Genomic DNA, 20,980 nt, shown 5'->3' with positions numbered 1-20,980 from the left:
CGAGGTCTAAATACGGAGGCCCTAAATATGGTATAAACAATAGTCCCCCAAGTTTTCAGTCAAGAGAGTCTTTTGGCTGGAGACTTGAAATTCAATCCATATGTGGGCTGAAGTAACTAGATGTTGTCTTGAACTGATGCTCGATATGAGGCGGTGCTCGATCTGAAATGATGCTCAACTAGAAGTAGCATATGTTGCGAGGTTGCTCGGCTCGTGATTTATGTTGCCTTGGTTGGCTCGGCTTGTAGCGTTGAAGGTGATGGAGTCCCTTTTATAGAATAAGGGATCGCTCCTCAATACATAAATGATGGGCTAGAGTTGATGCTCGCGGCGAGGCGGTTGCTCAGTAGGCGGCGATGCTCTCTAATGATGGTAAGGGAGTCCCTTTTATAGAATAAGGGCTCGCTCCTCAATACATAAATATGGGCTAGAGTTTATGCTCTCTAATGGTGGTGTGGGAGTCCCTTTTATAGAATAAGGGCTCGCTCCTCAATACATGAATAATGGGCTAAGTCCCCCAAGTATTTTTCATGAGGCCCAATATATGGTACATAATGTAGTCCCCCAAGTCTTCGGTCAGTAGAGGTTGTTGGCTGGAGACTTGAAATTCAATCTATGTATGGGCCGAAGTGGCGGTTGTTTGGATGCGGTATTTGTATACCCTGCACTGAAGCTTCGTAGGTGAAGCTTTGCAAGTGAAGCTTTGTAGGTGAAGCTTTGTAGGTGAAGCTTTGCAAGTGAAGCTTTGAAGCTAGAGCTCTATAAATGAAGCTTTTGAAGCTAGAGCTTTTGTAAATGAAGCTTTTGAAGCTAGAACTCTGTAAATGAAGCTTTTGAAGCTAGAGCTTTGTAAATGAGGCTTTTGAAGCTAGAGCTTTTGTAAATGAAGATTTTGAAGCTAGATCTTTTGTAAATGAAGCTTTTGAAGCTAGAGCTCTGTAAATGAAGCTTTTGAAGTTAGAGCTCTATAAATGAAGCTTTTGAAGCTAAAGCTCTGTACATGAAGCTTTTGAAGCTAGAGCTTTTGTAGATGAAGCTTTTGAAGCTAGAGCTTTTGTAGATAAAGCTTTTGAAGCTAGAGCTCTGTAAATGAAGTTTTTGAAGCTAAAGCTTTGTAAATTAAGCTTTTGAAGTTAGAGCTTTTGTAGATGAAGCTTTTGAAGCTAGAACTCTGTAAATGAAGCTTTTGAAGCTAGAGCTTTTGTAGATGAAACTTTTGAAGCTAGGGCTTTGTAAATGAACATTTTGAAGTTAGAGCTTTGTAAATGAAGCTTTTGAAGTTGATTGACATGAGTGATACGCATGAATGTTTATGTTGATTGACATGAGTGATGCTCATGGATGTTGTCATAAGTGATGCTCATGGATGTTGTCATGAGTGATGCTCATGAATGTTGACATGAGTGATGCTCATGAATGTTTATGTATGATTGATATGAATGATGCTTATGAATGTTTATGTATGATTGACATGAGTAATGCTCATGTATAATTTTGAAGTACTGGTTGTACTTTTGATCACTTGGTTGGTGGTAATAGCAGTAGGCTGTTGAATAAATTTGGAGTATTGGGCGTACTTTTTATCACTTGGTTGGTGATAATAGCGGCGGGTTGCCGAATAATTTTGGAAGTACTGGGCGTACTTTTGATCACTTGGTTGGTGGTAATAGCGACAGGTTGCCGAATAATTTTGGAGTACTGGGCGTACTTTTGATCACCTGCTTAGTGATAATAGAGGGCCTGGCTCTTTTGGGCATATGGTTATTCGCCCTCCACATGACATTGCAGCCCATTATTTTGGGCTTGCCGTTTTTTTTTTTTAATTACCCTCTGATGGGGTTTATACAAATGTCTCCAAAAGATAAGAAAAATAAATTACATCATTCAAAACAAAGGTTTCGACAGTTGCAGATCGTTGGTGCGTACTGCCCCTACTGCGTACTTGAGAGTTTTTTTTCTTCTTTTCCTTTCATCTTTCCACCGCATCTTATTTTTGCTTTTGCTTTCTCCAGACATCCGTTGCTTTTTCTTTTCATTTCAGTTGTTGATGGATAGGTTTGTTGGGCACTAGGGTGCTTTTCACTTTCATTGGATGTCTGTTTTTGCTTTCTCCAAACATCCGTTGCTTTTTCTTTTCATTTCAGCTGTTGATGGATAGCTTTGTTGGGCACTGGGGTGCTTTTTCTTTTCATCCGAGTAAATTATTCTCGTCTGTAAAACTAGAGTGGTGGTGGAAGCTGCCAAACAGTAAGATGAAATTCCAAAACAAAAAGAAGACCATCCAAAATCAGCTCGAACGATGTTCTCACAAGCCTATGACTTTCTCGAGGATGACGGCTTTGAGTTTGCGAGCAAGTTCTTAAGACCAAACTCCCAGAACCAACTGTGGCCTCCACCGCATCGGAGACCAAACTCCCAGAACCAAAAAACTGAGATTTATCGCTCAAAATGGATGCAAATTCCTGCTAATCCCATTCACATTAGAGAAAAACCCCACAAAGTCATGCATGTACGGTAGGAACGACCGTCGTTTATCCCTTGCCTTTTCGGCCTTGCTCCTCACGACATAACGCTCTCCATTCTCCAACACGCCGCCACCGTTGTCGACTCTTTTCCTTGTGACGTCATCTCCCTTATTGTTGTTAGCTCTCTTGGTTGACGAGGGAGCTAAAAAGATGATGTCGCCGCTGCTACTCTAGTGAAGAAGGTTCCAAAACTTCCACCTTTCAACAACCAACATGCGGAGCTGCTTTTATTACAGCAGCGCTGTCCAGGCGACGATTTTGGAGGGGCCCATAAGCAGTACGTGCTAGGTGGCAGGTTCTTGAGGTCGTTGGCCTCGGAGGACGAGCACGACGCTGTTACACGTTTTCTTCGAGCATGAGCATTCTGAGCGGCAAATGGTGTAGTTTAAGCTTCTTAACACCGTCATCCGCATCGTCGTTAGCATTTATAGACGATACGGCTTCTTAACTGCTTCATGCTTCTTCTTCGTTGCTTTCGAGTTTTAAAGAAATCGAAAATTGCAGACGGAATAGAGGAAGAGGGAGAGAGGAAGCAAAAAGAGAAGGTGATCTGTAGAGAGAGAAGGGTTTTTGCAGACTGGTTTCTTGGGTTTTTTTTTCAGAGAGAGAGAGGAGTGATGGTGTTGAATGGATGAGTTTTGGAGCTTAGTGAATGCTTTTTCTGGAAAAGCCCAGTGAGGTTTGTGGGTTTTTGCAGATTTTGTAGATTTTGCAGATTCACGGTGGACGTGAAAAAAATGAAAGAGAACCAACATAGTTTTTCGTGTCGTTTCCCACAGACGGCGCCAAATGTTGATGCACAAAACCGGAGGTCTTGGAACAACGTAAATCTGACCGTAAATCTGCAAGAAATGTAAATAACACAAGATGTATCATGGTTCACCCCAATGTTTGGGCTACATCCACACTGATTATCGTATTTCTCTGAGAAGTGAGGGGAGTGAGGGAGAGAGCTTTTGAGGGTGAGAGAACTCTTCCCATGGCCTAAGAAAATGGTCTCCCCTAAATGTAAGGGTGAGGAGTCCTTTTATAGAATAAGAGTTCCTCACTTATTACATATTTGCCCATTCCTTTATTACATAATTACATTTAAGTTCCCCCATTATTTGTACGAGATCTAAATACGGATGCCCTAAGTATGGTACAAACAAATATCATTTTGAATTATTACGCAAAATTAATTTCTAATACGAGATTCACACTCTGAACAAAGCTAAATATTGCTTGGAGTTTTGGAATGCTCCATTCTAGTACATGACCCAAAACTAAGTAAAAACCAAAGATGAAAAGACCCAAAACAAAAGAGTGTGTTGAAATCAAGGTATGAAATATCGATGATATCGGAAATATCGGTAGTCCAAAAACACGGAAATATCGATGGAAATATCAGGATATTATCGATATCGATAAAAATTGAATAAAAACCACGGAAATTGTAAGAAAAACTTGGAAATTTTTATTGAAACTTTGCAGGATGTTTATTTAGTCAATTATCTATTAGTTTATCACAAAAAATTGAAATGAAATGCATTGCATGATGGATTTAACTGATTTTAGTTGATTATATAGCGAGGTGACAATCATTATGAGTGTAGAAAATATGTAGTAATTAATGAAAGAAGTTTAAACATACCATAATCATTTATATATAATGAATTAGTACAATATTTTACACTTTATACATTGCATGGTAAGATACATGAGTGACTTAGTACCACATAGAGTTCCTATGAGGTTCAAAATTTTCACTATCTTCAACATTTCTATGTGTAAAGTAAGTGTATTGTGAAGAGTAGTTATCAAATGATAAATCCCCAAAATAGTTTTGCATGTTATTGTTAACATGCCACCCAATTTGAGTAATTATAAAAATAATATGGAATAATAAAACCTAATATTAATGAATAATAATCCAATTTGATAAAAAATAATCCTAATATTAAACATATTAATGAATAATAATCCAATTTGATAATAATCCAATTTAATAATAATCCAATTTAATGAATAATCCAATTTGATAATAATTCAATTTAATGAATAATAATCCAATTTGATAATAAAAAAAACCTAATATTAATGAATAATAATCCAATTTGATAATAAAACCTAATATTAATAAAATAATAAATAACATTAAACATATTAAAATTATCCTAGGGAATAATTATACAACATTACTTAATTACTTAAAAAAATTAACATGCAAGTATTATTTGGTTCTTAGATCACATGTACGGGTCCACACAAATTTTTTTGTTGTTGTATAAATTACAATAATATAAATATAAGTTTGTAAACTTACCTTAAATATGGAACCATTTGTGTTGAAGCTCTGGAATGACTCTGAAAGGGGTAAGGGAAGAAGAAGAAACGAAAAGGTGTAATAGAGGTTTTTCAATTTTCGAAGGGTCAAAAAATGTGTGATGATCTTATACTCCACCTCTGAGAATGTGAAAGAATATCACGCGTGGCATACAGTTTTGAATGAAACCACCATTATTTTTGTCCATGGTATGCAATTGTATAAGTTGTAATTGTAAAAGTTGTCAGGGTTTTGAATTATTTGGATGCTTTTGAATGAAACCACCATTATTTTTGTCCATGGTCTGAAATTGTACAAGTTGTAATTGTAAAAGTTGTTAGGGTGCAAACCACACATACACACAGACACACGCCACCACACACGCACACAGAGATCACACATGCACACAAACATCACACACGCACACAGAGACTCTCGATCATTCTCTCTTCTCCCTTATCCCTTATCCCTTCTCCCACACACACACACACAGATCTCTCGATCCTTCTTTCTTCTCCCTTCTCCCACACACACGCACAGAGACTTCAGCCTCTCGATCATTCTCCCACATAGCATTCTGCTCTTCCCTCGCCTTCCTCCTCGTCCACGTCTTCCGCCTCGTCGGCGCCGTCTCTCTCTCGAAACTCTCATATCTCTCATTTCTCTCTGCACCGAGACCCACATACACACACGCACACCATCGCACCTGCTTGAGGAAGACACCCATCATCATCAGCAACCTCGTCTTTCTCCCTCTCCTTCTCGTCTCTACAACTCGGCGAACGCAGGAACCCTCCGGCGAGTTTCTTGAATTTCTTTAGTTAGGTAAGCTTTGGGTTTACCTCTTTCTGTTCTAGATTGAAGCTTAGATATGAAATTTAAGTTCTATCTCGTGTTTTGCAAGGTTTTTGGGACGAAATCGACTCGGGAATAGGCACACCCATCTCTGAGGAGGCCGTGGGTGTCGATGAACTTTCCGAACACCTCCGATCGTTTCACGGCAAACAGAAGTTATACAAACATTCATCTCGTCTTGTATTTCATTTTGATACCTAGATCGGAGTCTAGGGTACTATTTTACAGTCGGCCGGAGCTGTAGAAGCTCTGGCGTTCTTCTCCGATTCTCACATCTCCAAAATATCACGATATTATCAGTAATATCGCGATATTGTCGATATTATCGATAATATCACGATATTTTGACGAAAACTCAGTGGATAAGTATTAAAATATCGATAACTCAAAAAACCGATATTATTGGCGAAATATCACCAATAATATCGGCATTTCATACCTTGGTTGAAATGTAGTGAATTTAGTTATTGTCCAGCCACACCAAGCTGTCTGTTGAGAGAATAGTACAAGGTGATGCACAACAATAAATGTGGGTAGGAGGGTACCCACATTTGGGAGAGATTTTTCAATGTGAGAAAAAACAACCCTCCAGTTACCACCCGTGTTGGGTTTGGGACCACATTTGGGAGAGATTTTTCAATATGATCAGAACACAGTATGGTACGCTACGTGTTACTATGCAAATGATGAAATATATGTATTAAAAAATTAATAACTTAAAAAGTAAAATTTTCCACCAGTTATATAAAAATACCTATCATTTATATAAAAATACGTGATGTCGTGTTCCTATTGTAAAATTTCCCTTCCAAAAGACCCACCAAATTAGCTGATGTACTTCCCAGAATCAAATCATCATTATTTGACAATCACAAAGTGCAGGCCAATTGCTCGACAAAATTCCCTCAAAATTAGAGAACAAATCCGATCTTAATCCAATCCCATCTACCTTTTGGAGGGAGATTGTCAGCCATTCTCTTATGGTGCCCTTCTTATTTCTTTTTATTTGTGCAGTTACAATTAAATCATGTTAAAATTTTATATTTCTATTATTTTTTGTTTTATTATCTTTATCAAAAAATCAATAAAAAATATTGACGTGCTTTAATCGCACAAATAGAATGGAATGGAAAGGGCACCGTAACTCGGCAGGCAATCTGCCTCATCCCTTCCCCACTTCACTGCAAACTCCGATCATCTTCCATTTCTCACATGGCATTATCAGATCAGATCAGACCTTCTTCCACAACTACCTCCTCGCTCTCTACCTCGTATAGCCCCCCCAACCTTCATCTCCCTCCGGTTCCTCCGAGCCCCCTACGACAAGCCCCACCGTGTCCCCTCCCCTCGCCTGGTTCCTCATGAAAAGCCCAACTCTCTGGCTCACCCTCCTCCTCTTCCCCTCCGGCCGCCACTCGTCCAACCCAAAAGCCCTTTTGCTCATTACCCCTTTCTCTTCCACTATTTCCACCGCACCATCCTCTACTCGCTCCGCCTCCACCGCAACACCGCCAGTTCCAAATCCTCCGCCGTCGGTTTTCCGGTGAGCGTGGTGGCGATGGCATTTGGGTTCAATATGTTGAATGCGTATCTTCAGGCCAGGTGGGTTCCTCAGTACAAAGATTATGAATCCGACGGGTGGTTTTGGTGGCGGTTTGTGGTTGGGTTGGCGGTGTTTGGTTATGGCATGGGTGTAAATATTTGTTCTGATAGGGTCCTTGTGGGGTTGAAAAAAGAGGGTGGGGGAATAAAGTGCCTGAGCTGCCCAAACTACTATGGGGAGATAATGGAGTGGGTAGGATGGGAAAAGGATTTTCGTCAGATGTGTATATCGTACGGTCAGAAATTATTTTAAAATTTTAAAATTTAAAATTAAATATGGATAATACCTAACAAAAAATGACAATGAATGGGATAAGATCATGGGATCCCTAGGAAAAGGCAGATCCTTTTCCGGTGGGATGGGCAGTGATGACGACCGGAAAAGGCAGATCCTTGAACGGTTTAAGTCATGTGGTTAAAATGTGGACTTGGCACAAACGAATGATTAGCGGCGTATTAACATCCATGAGGTGTGAACAACAATGCGCTACAATCAGATAGCAGCCTACATATGCTTCGGAACAAGAATTTCGCTGCTCGCTGCAGCCAATATGAATGGTGACCGTGATCGATCCCCTTGTGCTGTCACTATATTGACCGAGCGAAATTCTTGTTCCGAAGAACACAAAGTAGAACAGTTGAATTCAGGAAAATCTTGAACAGCATAAGATTTATTCAGCACTGGAACTCATGCATATTGCCTTAATCATAAAAACAGTATGGGTTAAGGAAAGAGAAGTATTGAAAACAATTTATTAGCCTCCCCCACACAATCTATACACAGCAATCCGAAACTATAAAAAGCGAAACTGAAATTATTCGGATTCTATTTATAGACACAGAATTGCACTCAATTGAAAAAAAGAAGGGAAAACCAAATAAATTATAGAAACCTGGTATGTATTTAAAAAGTTCTCGCAGAAAACTATGGAGCTAAGATGTGTCTCCTTGTTCCTCGAAGATGCAAAACTTGTACGCTATTGCAAGATGTCAACAGATGCTAAAAGGCAGTAACAACAGCTCAAGGTTACCCTATTTGTCCACTTTTGGCACTTCCATCTGTTTCGAACAAATTCCTTTCCGGGCACCATATCAGCGAACAAGCCGACTAAAAGATAAGTACTGCAGAAAAAAGTGTCAGCTAATGAGTGTAAATTGAAAAGGCAGACTCCCCAATGAAGAACATGTAGAATTACAACTGAAAATATGATCCACTCAGTTTTGATTATGCATGATACCGTTAAAAAATTGTTAATTTCATCATTCAGAGAGGAAACATATCAAATGATAAGCAACAAGGAAAATGTAGTGCATCACTCTCATTAAAGAAACAGGGAATAGATGAACTCACATTAACCGAAGGTGCGATTTGCACCCACTGCTCTAGATGCATCAAAGGAGTAAGGATCTTCATCATCCTTCTTCAGACTTCCATTCGATCCAACGGTTTGGGAAATCTCAGCTTTCAACTTCTCATGCTTCTCTTTTAAATTTGAAGATTCCACGGCTGCTGCTAAGCTTTGTTTGATTTGTTGCTCCAATGCCACAATTCTAGTTTTGGCTGCTGAATCAGGTGTCTTCCCTGCCTTTGCTATCTCCAACTTCAGTAGCTCAATCTTGTCCTTCAGGTCTGTCGAATTGATTACACTTTCAATCCTCTCATTAATTTCTGCATTCAAATCTTCGATCTTGTTCTTAATTTCTGAGGGCAAAGTCTGCTCAACTGGCTTTTTTGCTTTTAATTCAACATCCAAACCCAATGACTTGAGGACATCAATAAATTCAATTTCCAACTCTTTCTTCAATTCCACGATTTTCTCCTTCAGGCTGTCACCCAAATCATCAAATTTAGACACCCCAGAGTTTTCAACCTCAACCCTAAGTGCCACAACCTTCTCCTTAACATCTTCCCGATCCATGATCTCGCTGAATTTCTGGTTAACGTCCTGCTTCAGTTTTGCAGCCTTCTTGTTGCTCTGTGCAAGATCATATGCTTTAGATAATTCCTTCAACATGTCGAGTTTATATTTTAGGTCTTCATAATTAGGAGCTGTGAGCAGCCCCTTGTTGAATTCCTCCCTAAGCTTATCAAGCTTCGCTTTTAGAGCTGGATGCAGGAGTTGGTTCTGTGCATTTACTTTTGCAAATTCTTCTCGCAATGTCGCAAACCTCTCTTTCAAGCCCAAGGCTTTAACTGCCTCAGAAAATTCAGCATCCACCTCCTTTCTCAGTTTTTCTATCGTCTCAGTCAGTGGCACCAATGAAGGCTCATTAGAAGATTCCTTGGCTTTCAAAATTTGCTGTTTTACCTTTTCAACCTCACCCTCCAAATCCGCAACCGGAGTCTTCACATGGATAGGCTCTTCTTTTGGTTTCATGTTCTTTTTCTTCTTTGGATCTATAGGAATTCCTTCTTGGAACCCTCCAATTTTCCGGAACTTCATCATGCGATGCTTTAATAATGCTTCTGTGTCCAACTTATGGAGCTCCTGAACGAAACCAAAGACATAAGTTCGGATATGATAGCTTAAATTTAGTTTTTGTGGAAGAGAAGTCACTTACATCCATTTCTTTGTTAATTGCATTTTTTATCTGTTGAGAGGTCCAAGCAGGATCCGCATGTGCGCCACCAAGCGGCTCCTGTTAAAGGGGATAAAATTGAATCTTAGCTGCCACATTAGCAACACTGAACACTAACAAAGAGATAATGTGCATTCAGGGAATGTTCTTTCTTGGAATGTCAACGTTTCCCATGAGACAGGGTGAGCTTGGATAATGAAACAAAGAAAAAAAAAGTTTATGCCAGATTGGCAAGAAAATAGAAAAGTTTATGCCAGATTGGCAAAATCGAACAAAGTTAAAGATTAACAAGAAAAAAAAAATCATAGCTGGGAATGACCATTTCTAATATATCAATGATTCCAATGACAAGGACGTGTTTGATAAAGGAACCATGGAATATTATCAAGCACACCCCAAGGAGCACCGCAGAAATATTTGAAACAACAACGTCATCAAGCTACATTATTTCTTCGACATATCCTCATTCTTAAAACAAAGACACATATAGAAAGCTAAAATGGTAGGATTGCAAAACATACAGGGATGATGCCATCTGCAATTTGCAGCTTGCACAACTCAGTTGCAGTAATTTTCAACTTCTCAGCAGCCTGCAGAAAAAAACAAATGAAGTTTTAATAGTCTATGATCAACTAATCAAATAAAGACTAAGCCAATAGTAAATGTCGCATAGACCTTTGGAGAAGCTTTAGAACTCTTCCACAAGATTGCTGCACAAGCTTCTGGACTAAAAACAAGAAGAAAGGAGAAAACCCAAAGAAAACAATAAATTAGTTTTATGCTTAACTGAATAGAAAAGGGAAAACAAGCCTGAAGGTAATCACTGATCTACTCATATATAGAACTCAATATTCTGAACTAATGACCAGAAAAGAATGGAATTAATCTGGATATATGGCAGGCCTAGAGTCTCTGCCTCCTTCTAGGGAAGTGACCCCTTTAGAGATATATCTTACAAAGTTAATATACTAGTACACCGCCACATGAGAATCATCTCGTCACTCAAACAATGAAGAAAAGATGAGCACATTTCCATTTGAACAATTTCTCTAAGATATTGAACAAGACAAAGCCAAATCCAAATTACCTGGCAACATAGAAGACTGCATTTTCAAGCATTAACAATTTATTAGCACAGCCAATGGCAAGGGCACCACCAGAGCCACCTTCTCCAATGACAATAGAGACAATAGGTACTTTCAGACCAAACATAGTCCGCAAGTTGTGAGCTATGGCTTCACCCTGAATGTTTGTAACACAAACAAATTAGGTGACCCAATACAAAATCTAAATAAGAACCATGTGAAATTTAAGTTACAGCTACAACATACTTGGCCCAGTTCCTCAGATTTAAGGTCTGCATATGCACCAGGGGTATCGATGAAAGTAATAATTGGGAAACCATGGTGATCTGCATAATACATCATGCGCATAGCTTTCCGGTAACTGCATGGATAGTGTTCCAATATTATTATTTTTCAAGTAATATTACACGAAAGCTAATCTTATATCTTCTATCTTATTAAATGCACAAGTATCTATCACTTTGCGTACCCGTGAGGAGTAGGCATCCCAAAGTTACGCATAATGTTCTCCTTCGTATTTCTACCCTTCTGGTGACCCATGAACATATACCTTCTACCATCTATAGTTCCTATACCAGTGACAATAGCAGGATCATCGTACCCTGCTCGGTCTCCATGAAGCTCCACAAACTGTACATATTAAACTAAAGAAACCATTTAGTGTGCAATTATTTCCACCACCAATAAACCCACTAATTGACTCCCTTTCTCCAAAAAGGGAAATAAAGGATCAAATAGACAATACGCACAAACTCCATAAGTATGTAAAGAAATCAGTATCAGACCTTATCAGTAATGCTAAACACATGGTCAAGGAAAGTTGGCCTGTTAGGATGTCGTGCAATATTCACACGTTGTATAGGAGTGAGATTCGTATATAAATCCTTTAAAGCCTGAAACCAAAAGATAAGTCCAGAGAAAACTTGAGAACCAGAAACTGAACGAGAACCAAAATCTGTACATTAGCTACTAATTCTCTAACTGAACAAGAACCATGCATTTATTCATCAAACCTGGTTGTATTTATTCTCCAATGAAATAATTTGATCACTGAAGTCCAGCCCAGTTTCGTTTGCCATCTTCCGCACCTGTGATCAATAAATGTCTCAGTAAAAAACACTTCCAAAGCATGACAAATTCCCAAACAAAAAAATAAACTTAAACCAGCAAGAAGGCTTACATCAATGATCTTCTTTTCGATATCAACAAGCGGCTTTTCAAACGGCAAAGTAACCGGCTTGGGCTTCTCCTTCAATGGTTTGAAGTGAGAGAGATGAGTGAGCACTCCACCTTTGACATTGGGATCCGGATCCTCGGGCCAGGGGTACTCATGCTTCTTAACCTTCCTGAGCTTGGCGGCCACCACAAGGTTCCTCCTCATGCCCAACCTTACCTTCCCTAGGGCTCTCAACGGAACACCGCTGACACCATTACTGGAGCTCCGGAAAAGATCCGAAGCGGTGCTTGTTCCGGCGAACGCCAGTGGAGAATGAGATATCGAAGCCATTCTCCGGACCCGAAGGCTAATTCCTCCAAATTACACACTAATCTCGCCAATCAGATCACCGATTCCCAATTCCAGCTCCGAAAATTGTGAATCTACACAAAAAACGCCAATCAGATTATCCAAGCAATTTCTATGGTAGCTTCTAATTAGCAGCTCCCAACCGCCCGCTAAAACAAAAATCCAAATAATTAAACTCAAAAACTTAAACATCGAACTAAATGAGCTGATTTTCCACGATTCTAACAGCAAGATACAAACTTTCTCCCCCAAATCACAATCTTTCCTCCATTTTCTAGCAATCAAGCAGAAAAAATAATCGAAAACAAAATAAGCGAACCAAATATTCAACATGTATGAAACAAAAAAACCTAATTCGCGGGTCCCAATCGAGAAACGAATCAGATTCTTTCTAGAGCTTGTGAGACATGAAAGGAGAGCCGAAATTTTCTCGGGAAAATTTGAACTTTACCGGAAAGTAGCGGATTGGAGATGGCGCGGAGAGAGGAGGATCTGAAAGAGAATGGGGGCGGGGACAGATGAATGAGTGTTATTATCGGCAATGCGGGGGAGGAGAGAGATGGAGGAGAGAGAAATGGCGCTTCGTGGAGATCGCCAAGGAGAGCGACGCAGTTTTGTTGGGGTTTTCTTAAGAGCCGAGTGTGTGTGAGTTGGGCGATACTTCTTATGACTTCCGAGTTGACTCAGTGGGGGAGGGGAAAGGGGGGGGGGGGGCCTGGTTCGAACGAGTTAGGATGGATGGAGAGGAGTCAAGGGATATGGATGGAGCCTTTGGTTCTTCGTCCAGGCACGCTTGTTTTCTCTTTTCTGGCTCTGGCGCACGTGACTTGGGCTCGATGCCCTCGATGTTCAATCTCATAGGGGTACACTCCTAAACTCTTTTATTAAACTAATTAAACCCCTTAATTCAAGAATCATTAGTGGACGGTACAATGGGTACATGAATGAATCTATTGCTCACACAAATGAGACTCTTTATGAAATTTCTGACATTTCATAACTTAACGTTAATTTTCATGATAATATTATAAAATAATATTTCAAAAGTACAAGGTAACAAAAAGCCCGTTTTGAGAGATGTCATTTCTCTTTTTGTAAATAATGGGCAATGCAGTGTTCGGTAATGAATCAATGCAGAAGTGCTTCCCATGCGAACATTCTTAAACCTACCCTAAATAGTGTAAAATTTCATAAAACAAAGACAGGAAGATGGAGCAGACAGTGCCGGCCCCCTCCAAAATCCAAATTAGTAGGAAATCCCGAAATGGAGTGACGTGAGTGGAAAATATTGGAAACTCCCTCTTAATTCTGATCATTGTTAGGTTATTAGGTTATTAGGTTGTTGGTTGGTAGACTGTGCCATGCTATTGGGGCCATTTTAATTTAACTCTAGAAAATTGAGGTTTTACAATAAAATTAATTGACAGTATGAAAAGTAATTTAATTACTTATAACCACATGCAAGTTCAATTATTTTTCGGATCTGAGATTAATACTCTCACACACCTCCTCACGTGTGTCGAAATTTTAAACCTAACACGTGGATAACACAAATTGAGTGACATGAAGCACGTATGGTCATTGAGCTTCACACATGAGACAACTTGCTCTAGTACCATGAAAAAAGTTGAAATTTCACTATAAAACCAATTGACAATACGAAAAGTAGCTAAATTATTTATAAACACATACAAAGTCCATGTTTTACTCTCAACATTAACACTGTACATGAATTGAACAAAATTGCAAATTACAATTGTCAAAGCTTTTGAGGTTTTCAACTGGTTTTCAAGCGCAAATCTTACTAGATCAAAGGAGTTCAAAGTAATCTATAATTTGATGGTTTTTTTTGTAAAGGTGATCTTAAAATAAAAGCGCATAATTAGATGAACAACGAGGTGCATGTATATACTAGTAATAATTGGAGAGAAATATGAGGAGGAGAACAAGATATAAAAAATTTTGCACTTATTTTGTGTGTGGTTTTCCTAGTATCTATCATTGATTGACACGTGTTAAATCCTCCTTCACTCAGTTTTATAAACATAATACATGTCAATTAATAATAAAAACCGCACACAAAATGAGTACAGAATATTTGAATTCGGAAAACAATTTAAAAGCCCAGGCCCAGTCTGTTTATAGGCGGGACTGGGCTACCCTCGCGTAGAAAAATTCAAAAGCCTAGGCCCAAACTACCGAACGAACGGCCGTCTCGCCATCTAACAACGCCGTTTCAAACCCCACGCATTTGCTTTATCCGGTCTCAGCCTTCACATTCTATCCACGGTCGTCTGCCCGAGCAGCTTTTTCCATGGCGGAGTCAGTTCTCGAGCAGTTGAGGAATGGAACTGCTCGGTTCGAGCTCGCCTCCTCCCCCGTGCTTTCAATCTCAACTTCCAATTCTCCGTCGCACCAAACGGCGGCGTTCGGGGACCACAGCCACAGGTTCTTCGCTAGAATCGGACCGCCACTGTAATTTCCCGCTCTATTTTTCATCATTTCACCGTTTTATAATTTTCGTTTAATTTCATAAGGATCAAGCCCCTTATTCGTACCTTTTTGCTTTTACAGAGGCAGAGGATCGTCGGCGATGAAGAAAGTTGAACGCTTTTCGGTTCAGAAAGTTACCGGCGACGGGCGCTGTCTATTTCGTGCTCTGGTATTTTGAGATTTTTTACATTTCAGACTTACAACCAGTAAAAGTAATTTTTTTTATTAACGAGGGTGTAGTCAAATTAGGATTTCGTAGGATTTTAATAGAGTTTAAAATCTAGGGATAGTCAATCATGATTTTGAAAGAGAATTTTAAAAGAGTTTGAAATCATGGTGTAATCAAATTAGGATTTAAGAGGATTTTAAAGAATACATCCAAATCTAAAGGGTGCAGTGAACTTGGATTTCAGAGGATTTTAATAGACTTTTTTTAAGTGACAGATTTCAAAGGATTTTAATAGATTCTACAAGTCTATACAGATTTTGGTAGATTTATATGGAATTATATTATAGATTTGTATGGATTTCTTAAGATCTGTGTAGACTTCTTTCATAAATTTTTATCAAAGTTACAAGTGGCTAATACATTTCTTCCCAATTTGTTCTTCCACCATTTCAAATTATAAGTTATACATATCAACCCAAAATCTAAGCAACATCAAATTCATATCAAATTCATGTAAAAAATTGCCACAACATTACAAATATTATACAAAAGCAATTAAAACCAACATGAACTTCATTAGACAAGAGCAAAAAAACCCAGTTGATTTGTCATATACTTCTTTGAAGCATTTAATCAAACAACCTGCAGGCCAAATTTCTGTAACCCTAACTCACCAAACCAGCAAAGAGAATTCCCCAAAAACAATGTCTTTCCATTTTCTAATCAAACAAAAACAAACATAATGTGCAAATTCACGAATTGAATCAAATCCAAACGAAAAACCCAATATTTTTTCAATTGCATGTGTCTAACCCATCCAGAAATTGTTACAGTTTTGGTAAATTCAAATTTTTTCTACACCCCAAACAATTCAAGTTTTCTCTCCTATTAAAGAAAATGATTGCCTTGGTAAACAAAACAAACATATTCCAAAAGAATAATCAAAGTAGAAATGGTGAAGAAAGAGTGAACTAAAAAATCAAGAGGGTAAGAACACGCCCAGGTTGTGAATATACACAACCTTCCTCCCCTAAAAAGACTTTGAGAAAAAATACATTCCAAAATGAACTCTGAAGAAAAAAAAACCCTAATTCGATGAAATATTGAGGAGAAGGAAAACCCAGTTGTCTCTGGTGGGAGACAGTACCACGAAAAGAAATCAGAGGGGTAATTGTTGGATTCTTGATGGCAGTTGGTATTTATACCACCATCCTCAAATCCATCAAAATCCCTCCCCCATTAAAATCCTAACAAATCTTTGGTATTCTCACTACCCCAAGAATTGTGTGGACTTTTTTAAAATCCTAATCGACTACCCTTAGATTTGGATGTATTCTTTAAAATCCTCTTTCAAAATCATGATTGACTATCCCTAGATTTTAAACCCTATTAAAATCCTATGAACTACTACACCCTTATAAGGGTAGTCGATTAGGATTTTAAAAAGGTCCACACAATTCTAGAGGTAGCGAGAATACCAAAGATTTGCTAGGATTTTAATGGGAGAGGGATTTTGATGGATTTGAGGATGGTGGTATAAATACCAAATGCCATCAAGAATCCAACCATTACCATTTCTTTTCGTGGTACTGCCTTCCACCAGAGACACAACTAGGTTTGCCTTTTCCTTCTTTCTTCTATTTGCAGACCAATCTTTTGTCGAATTAGAGTTTGTTTTCTGCAGAGTTCATTTTGGGATGTATTTTTTCTGAAAGTCTTTTTAGAGGAGGAAGGTTGCATATATTCACAACCTGGGCATGTTCTTCCACTCTTGATTTTTCAGTTCACTCTTTCTTCATCGTTTCTACTTTGATTATTCTTTTGGAATATGTTTGTTTTGTTTACACAATCTTTTTCTTTAATAGGAGAGAAAACTTGAATTTTTTGGGGTGTAGAAAAAATTTGAATTTACCAAAACTGTAACAATTTTTGGGTGGGTTAAACGCATGCAATTGAAAAAATATTGGGTTTTTAGGGTTTAGAAAATGGAAAGACATTGTTTTTTGGATTCCCTTTGCTGGTTTGGTGAGTTAGGGTTATGCAAAGTTGGCCCGCATGTTGTTTGATTAAATGCTTCAAAGAAGTATCTGACGAATCGGTTGGGTTTTTTTGCTCCTCTTTTAAGTTCATGTTGGTTTTAATTGCTTTTTGTATAATATTTGTAATGTTGTGGCAATTTTTTACATGAATTTGATGTTACTTAGATTCTGGGTTGAGATGTATAACTTATAATTTGAAATGGTGGAAGAATAAATTGGGAAGAAATGTATTAGCCACTTGTAACTTTGACAAAAATTCATGAAAGAAGTCTACACAAATCTTAAGAAATCCATATAAATCTACCAAAATCTATATAGACTTGTAGAATCTATTGAAATCTGTCACTTAAAAAAAAGTGTATTAAAATTCTCTGAAATCCAAATTGACTATACCCCTTAGACTACTCTAATGTACTGGAAAGGACTCAAACTTAGGTGGGCGGGCGCACTGTCATGTCCAACTGGCATAACCCGTGTCCGCTAAAACCAGTAAAATTTTGAGCTCTCTCTTTCCCTCAAAGTTTTAAAATCCATTCAGGTGAAAGGAATGGCGTTGAATAAAGGGGTTCCTCTTAGCCCAAGGCAAGAGAAAGATGATGCAGGTATACGCTGATTTTCTACGTAAACTCGATGTCAATGTGAATTTCAAGAATTTAGAGCTTATTTGATGGAAGTCATGAAAGGAATTGTCGAATTTCGTTAAATTTTGATTTGGAGTTTTTTCTTATGATTTTTGGTGGCAATTGGGTATGACTGAGTAAATTACTCTGAATTCATAGACGAGCTACGGATGGCTGTGAAAGAGGTTATATGCGAAGATGACGAAGAGCGCCTTAAGTATGAACCTGCTCTGGTGGCAATCACTGTTGACGAGTCCTTAAAACGGTAGACCTCTATCTTTCTCCTCGTGACTAAAGAAGTTGTATCAGGTTTTGTTGTTCTGGCAGGTGCTTTAGCATGTCGTTATAATGGAACTTAATCCCCTATATTTGAAAATGTCTTTCCGCAGTTACTGCCAGCGCATCAATAGACCTGATTTCTGGGGAGGAGAGTCTGAGCTGCTGGTCAGTTTTCTTGATCAGACTCTTTCATTTCTAACATTTTGTCACTGTATATAGTATATATCATTGGATTGTCAGCTGTAGATATATATCAACCAAGTTTTGTTTAGTTGGTATCCTAAGGTAACTAATCATTGTAATTTAGGCTTCAACTAAAGACTATTGGTTCCCGATAGGAAATTATCCATATGGTGGTAGTTGATGTTTTAAACCAAATGCTACGATTTCTCATATTTGTTGCTGTAATTCGTTTCTCGCAGTGATTTATATGAGTGTTGAATTCTCTCTCTCTCTCTCTCTCTCTCTCTCTCTCTCTCTCTCTCTCTCTCTCTGCGTGTTTTGTGTGACCGATCACCCTCCTCAATACTGCAGGTGCTGTCAAAGTTGTGTGGGCAGCCAATCACTGTTTACATACCAGAGCATGAGGTATATTTTTCCATTAACAATCTATTATCTTTATTGATGCCAACCAACTTATCTATTTTAGCTTCGGAGATAACTCAAAACTGACATATGAAAAGCTCCAAATCATCGACTGCTCTAACTATTTGTGCACGGAGCGTCTTCATTTATTATAAGGGTGAAGATCGTTAGCAATGCACATTTTCTTAGCATGTGCTTTATATATGTATTTTAGCAGCGCGTTTTCTATTCAACTAATCGGATATATAGTGTGCTTTACTTAGTGTTTTAGTTGTGATCTGTTGGTTCAAATAACTTGCAGCATACAAATGGTGGACGGGGTTCTGGTTTCATTCCGATTGCAGAATATGGAAGCGAGTTTACAAAAGGTTCTAGAAACAAAAAGCCCAGAAAGGTTGTGAGGCTCCTCTACAGTGGCAGGAACCATTATGATCTGCTTGTATGATGGATAGAGAGAGAGAGAGAGAGAGAGAGAGAGAGAGAGAGAGAGAGAGTGAGATGCATTTGTTGTTGCATCTTCAACTGTATCAAGAAAGATTTCGAACTGAATAGAATGAAAGTATTTTTTTTGTTTTATTAGCCTTTGTTTTTCTTTCTTTGATACAATCATACCGACTCTACTTAATGGGATAGAGCTTTGTTCTTGTTATAGAATAGCTGCCAATACACAATGTTATTTAGATAGTACGGCGGGTATCGGGTAGGTTGGTTGAATTGAATTACAACTTGTTGGTTAACCCAATAAGTTTGGGTTGGCATTCGGTTGGAACTGTTGAAACCCATTTTTGCCCAAGAAAATGGGTAAACCAACCCCCACACCATTTTTAGGTTGGGGGGTTTCAACAATGCTTAAACGTACATCATACATTAGATAAATACACACACACACACACACATATAATTTAGTAGTTATTAAATGCACTTGCTTATTTTGTACTTCATTTTAATAAATGAAATAAAAAAATTAACCAACATGCAGTGAGTGTAAAATACCAATTCATATGATTTGCATAATATGACTTGAATTTTGAATTATATGGCACTCACACAAAAATTAGGAATAAGAAAGAAAACAATTAATACTAAGGAAAACTAATGAAAAGGGTTTGAAAACTTTGAGTTTTAATGATAAGGACAAAATAAAGGGTAAAGTGAATAGTACCAGGATTAACTTTTTAGTGTAAAAATGTGATTTTTCGTTAAAGTGAACAGTACCGGGTGCTTTTCGTTAAAGTTCCCTTAATATTAACCTATGAAACCCCCCAACCTAAAATTGAAACTATAAACATGTTGATTGAGAAAAAAATTAACGAATGGAACACAATATCAATATTTCGGAAGCTGCACATAAGGTAAAATTTCATATTTGTCATTGTTTTAATTATTCAACGACATCGGTGATTATTTAAGCCTGCTTTTGCTTTCCATGCTACCCAATTTCATAGGAAGCCAACCCAGCAATGCCTTTTTCCGTTCTTATTCATCTTATGGGGTTTACTTTTGCTTTGTTAGGTTCCTCCTACTTGCCATTTTTAGCAAAAATCCTTTTTTGTTAGCAAAAGGCTTAAGAGACAAAGAAAAGAAGAGTTGCTGTGATGACCCAATGAAACTCGAGCTCAACAGACCGGATTGTAGACTTCTCTTTTTAGAGAATGTTAGGGTTTTAATCCTAAGTCAATTTAATTTAGAAAAATTGAAAATGAGTATTATTAGATTTGAAGAATGTGGGGTGTATAGAAAATGTAGAATGTATGTGGAAAATATTAGGTGTATGAGAATATGGGGTGTAAGGATATTATGAGAAAGTCAGTGAGATGTATTAAGATAATTTTTAATTGAAAAAATAAATGTGAGGTGTATTAAATATGTGATGTTTAATCAATAATATGTGGGGTTTTAATAGATTAAACCTTTTTTTTGTCACTTTTATAGTAATTTTATTCACACACTTATTTTTACTTCCCAAACATTATATCTTAATTTTTTGTCTAATGAATTGAAGAATATAATGATAAAATATTAACAAAAAAATGTAAAAGATAAAAATAGATGTGTGAATAATACTATCTGACTTTTAATTGAATCTAACTGAATCAAAAGTAGAAAGGAACAGGTGGAGATTGACATATTTGGGTGCTCTTCTAAGATTGAACTGGATTGGATAGTTCTTGCTTCCCACTTTGAGTAAGAAAATAAATAAATAATTGAAAAAGCAGAAAGAAACGTCAAGAGGACCGTGCAGGACCATTTTTGTAAGAATTTTGAGGATTCTCTGATCATATTTATTTATCGTACATCGTGCGGTCAGAAATTATTAT

At 37.9% G+C, this 20,980-nt stretch overlaps 2 protein-coding genes and 2 pseudogenes across 2 annotated transcripts; 2 read left to right on the top strand and 2 right to left on the bottom strand.

The window, feature by feature from the left end:
• Positions 1-2,443: 2,443 nt before the first annotated feature.
• LOC126592264 (uncharacterized) lies at positions 2,444-6,659 on the bottom strand (annotated as a pseudogene).
• A 136-nt stretch (positions 6,660-6,795) lies between these two features.
• LOC126592263 (steroid 5-alpha-reductase DET2-like) lies at positions 6,796-7,946 on the top strand (annotated as a pseudogene).
• An 80-nt stretch (positions 7,947-8,026) lies between these two features.
• On the bottom strand, positions 8,027-13,213 carry LOC126592894 (acetyl-coenzyme A carboxylase carboxyl transferase subunit alpha, chloroplastic-like). Its single transcript, XM_050258697.1, has 12 exons — positions 12,929-13,213; positions 12,133-12,551; positions 11,966-12,040; positions 11,738-11,845; positions 11,422-11,582; positions 11,199-11,313; positions 10,955-11,109; positions 10,543-10,594; positions 10,389-10,457; positions 9,850-9,927; positions 8,639-9,776; positions 8,027-8,409 (listed from the first exon to the last, which is right to left on the bottom strand). The coding sequence occupies exons 2-11, from the start codon at positions 12,457-12,459 to the stop codon at positions 8,640-8,642; spliced, it is 2,277 nt and encodes a 758-aa protein (XP_050114654.1). The 5' UTR covers positions 12,460-12,551; positions 12,929-13,213; the 3' UTR covers positions 8,027-8,409; position 8,639.
• Positions 13,214-14,715: 1,502 nt separating this feature from the next.
• Positions 14,716-19,316, top strand: LOC126592895 (OVARIAN TUMOR DOMAIN-containing deubiquitinating enzyme 3-like). The gene is made up of 7 exons (XM_050258698.1): positions 14,716-14,952; positions 15,052-15,139; positions 17,717-17,780; positions 17,958-18,063; positions 18,188-18,242; positions 18,612-18,665; positions 18,964-19,316. Exons 1-7 carry the CDS (start codon positions 14,792-14,794, stop codon positions 19,105-19,107), a joined length of 672 nt encoding a protein of 223 aa, XP_050114655.1. The 5' UTR covers positions 14,716-14,791; the 3' UTR covers positions 19,108-19,316.
• Positions 19,317-20,980: the final 1,664 nt, after the last annotated feature.

This window comes from Malus sylvestris, chromosome 12, assembly GCF_916048215.2.
Source record: "Malus sylvestris chromosome 12, drMalSylv7.2, whole genome shotgun sequence".
Lineage (NCBI taxonomy): Eukaryota > Viridiplantae > Streptophyta > Magnoliopsida > Rosales > Rosaceae > Malus > Malus sylvestris.
This window is presented reverse-complemented; position numbering and strand designations above follow the sequence as displayed.

Bases quoted from the DNA above. Each gene is read 5' to 3' on its own strand.
- LOC126592894 (XM_050258697.1), bottom strand. From the start codon at position 12,459: ATGGCTTCGATATCTCATTCTCCACTGGCGTTCGCCGGAACAAGCACC. The intron at 12,041-12,132 runs GTAAGCCTTCTT...TATTGATCACAG, and splicing joins TCGAAAAGAAGATCATTGAT to GTGCGGAAGATGGCAAACGA. The intron at 10,458-10,542 runs GTCTATGCGACA...TTTTTTCTGCAG, and splicing joins GTTCTAAAGCTTCTCCAAAG to GCTGCTGAGAAGTTGAAAAT.
- LOC126592895 (XM_050258698.1), top strand. From the start codon at position 14,792: ATGGCGGAGTCAGTTCTCGAGCAGTTGAGGAATGGAACTGCTCGGTTC. The intron at 18,064-18,187 runs GTAGACCTCTAT...GTCTTTCCGCAG, and splicing joins GTTGACGAGTCCTTAAAACG to TTACTGCCAGCGCATCAATA. The intron at 18,243-18,611 runs GTCAGTTTTCTT...TCAATACTGCAG, and splicing joins GAGGAGAGTCTGAGCTGCTG to GTGCTGTCAAAGTTGTGTGG.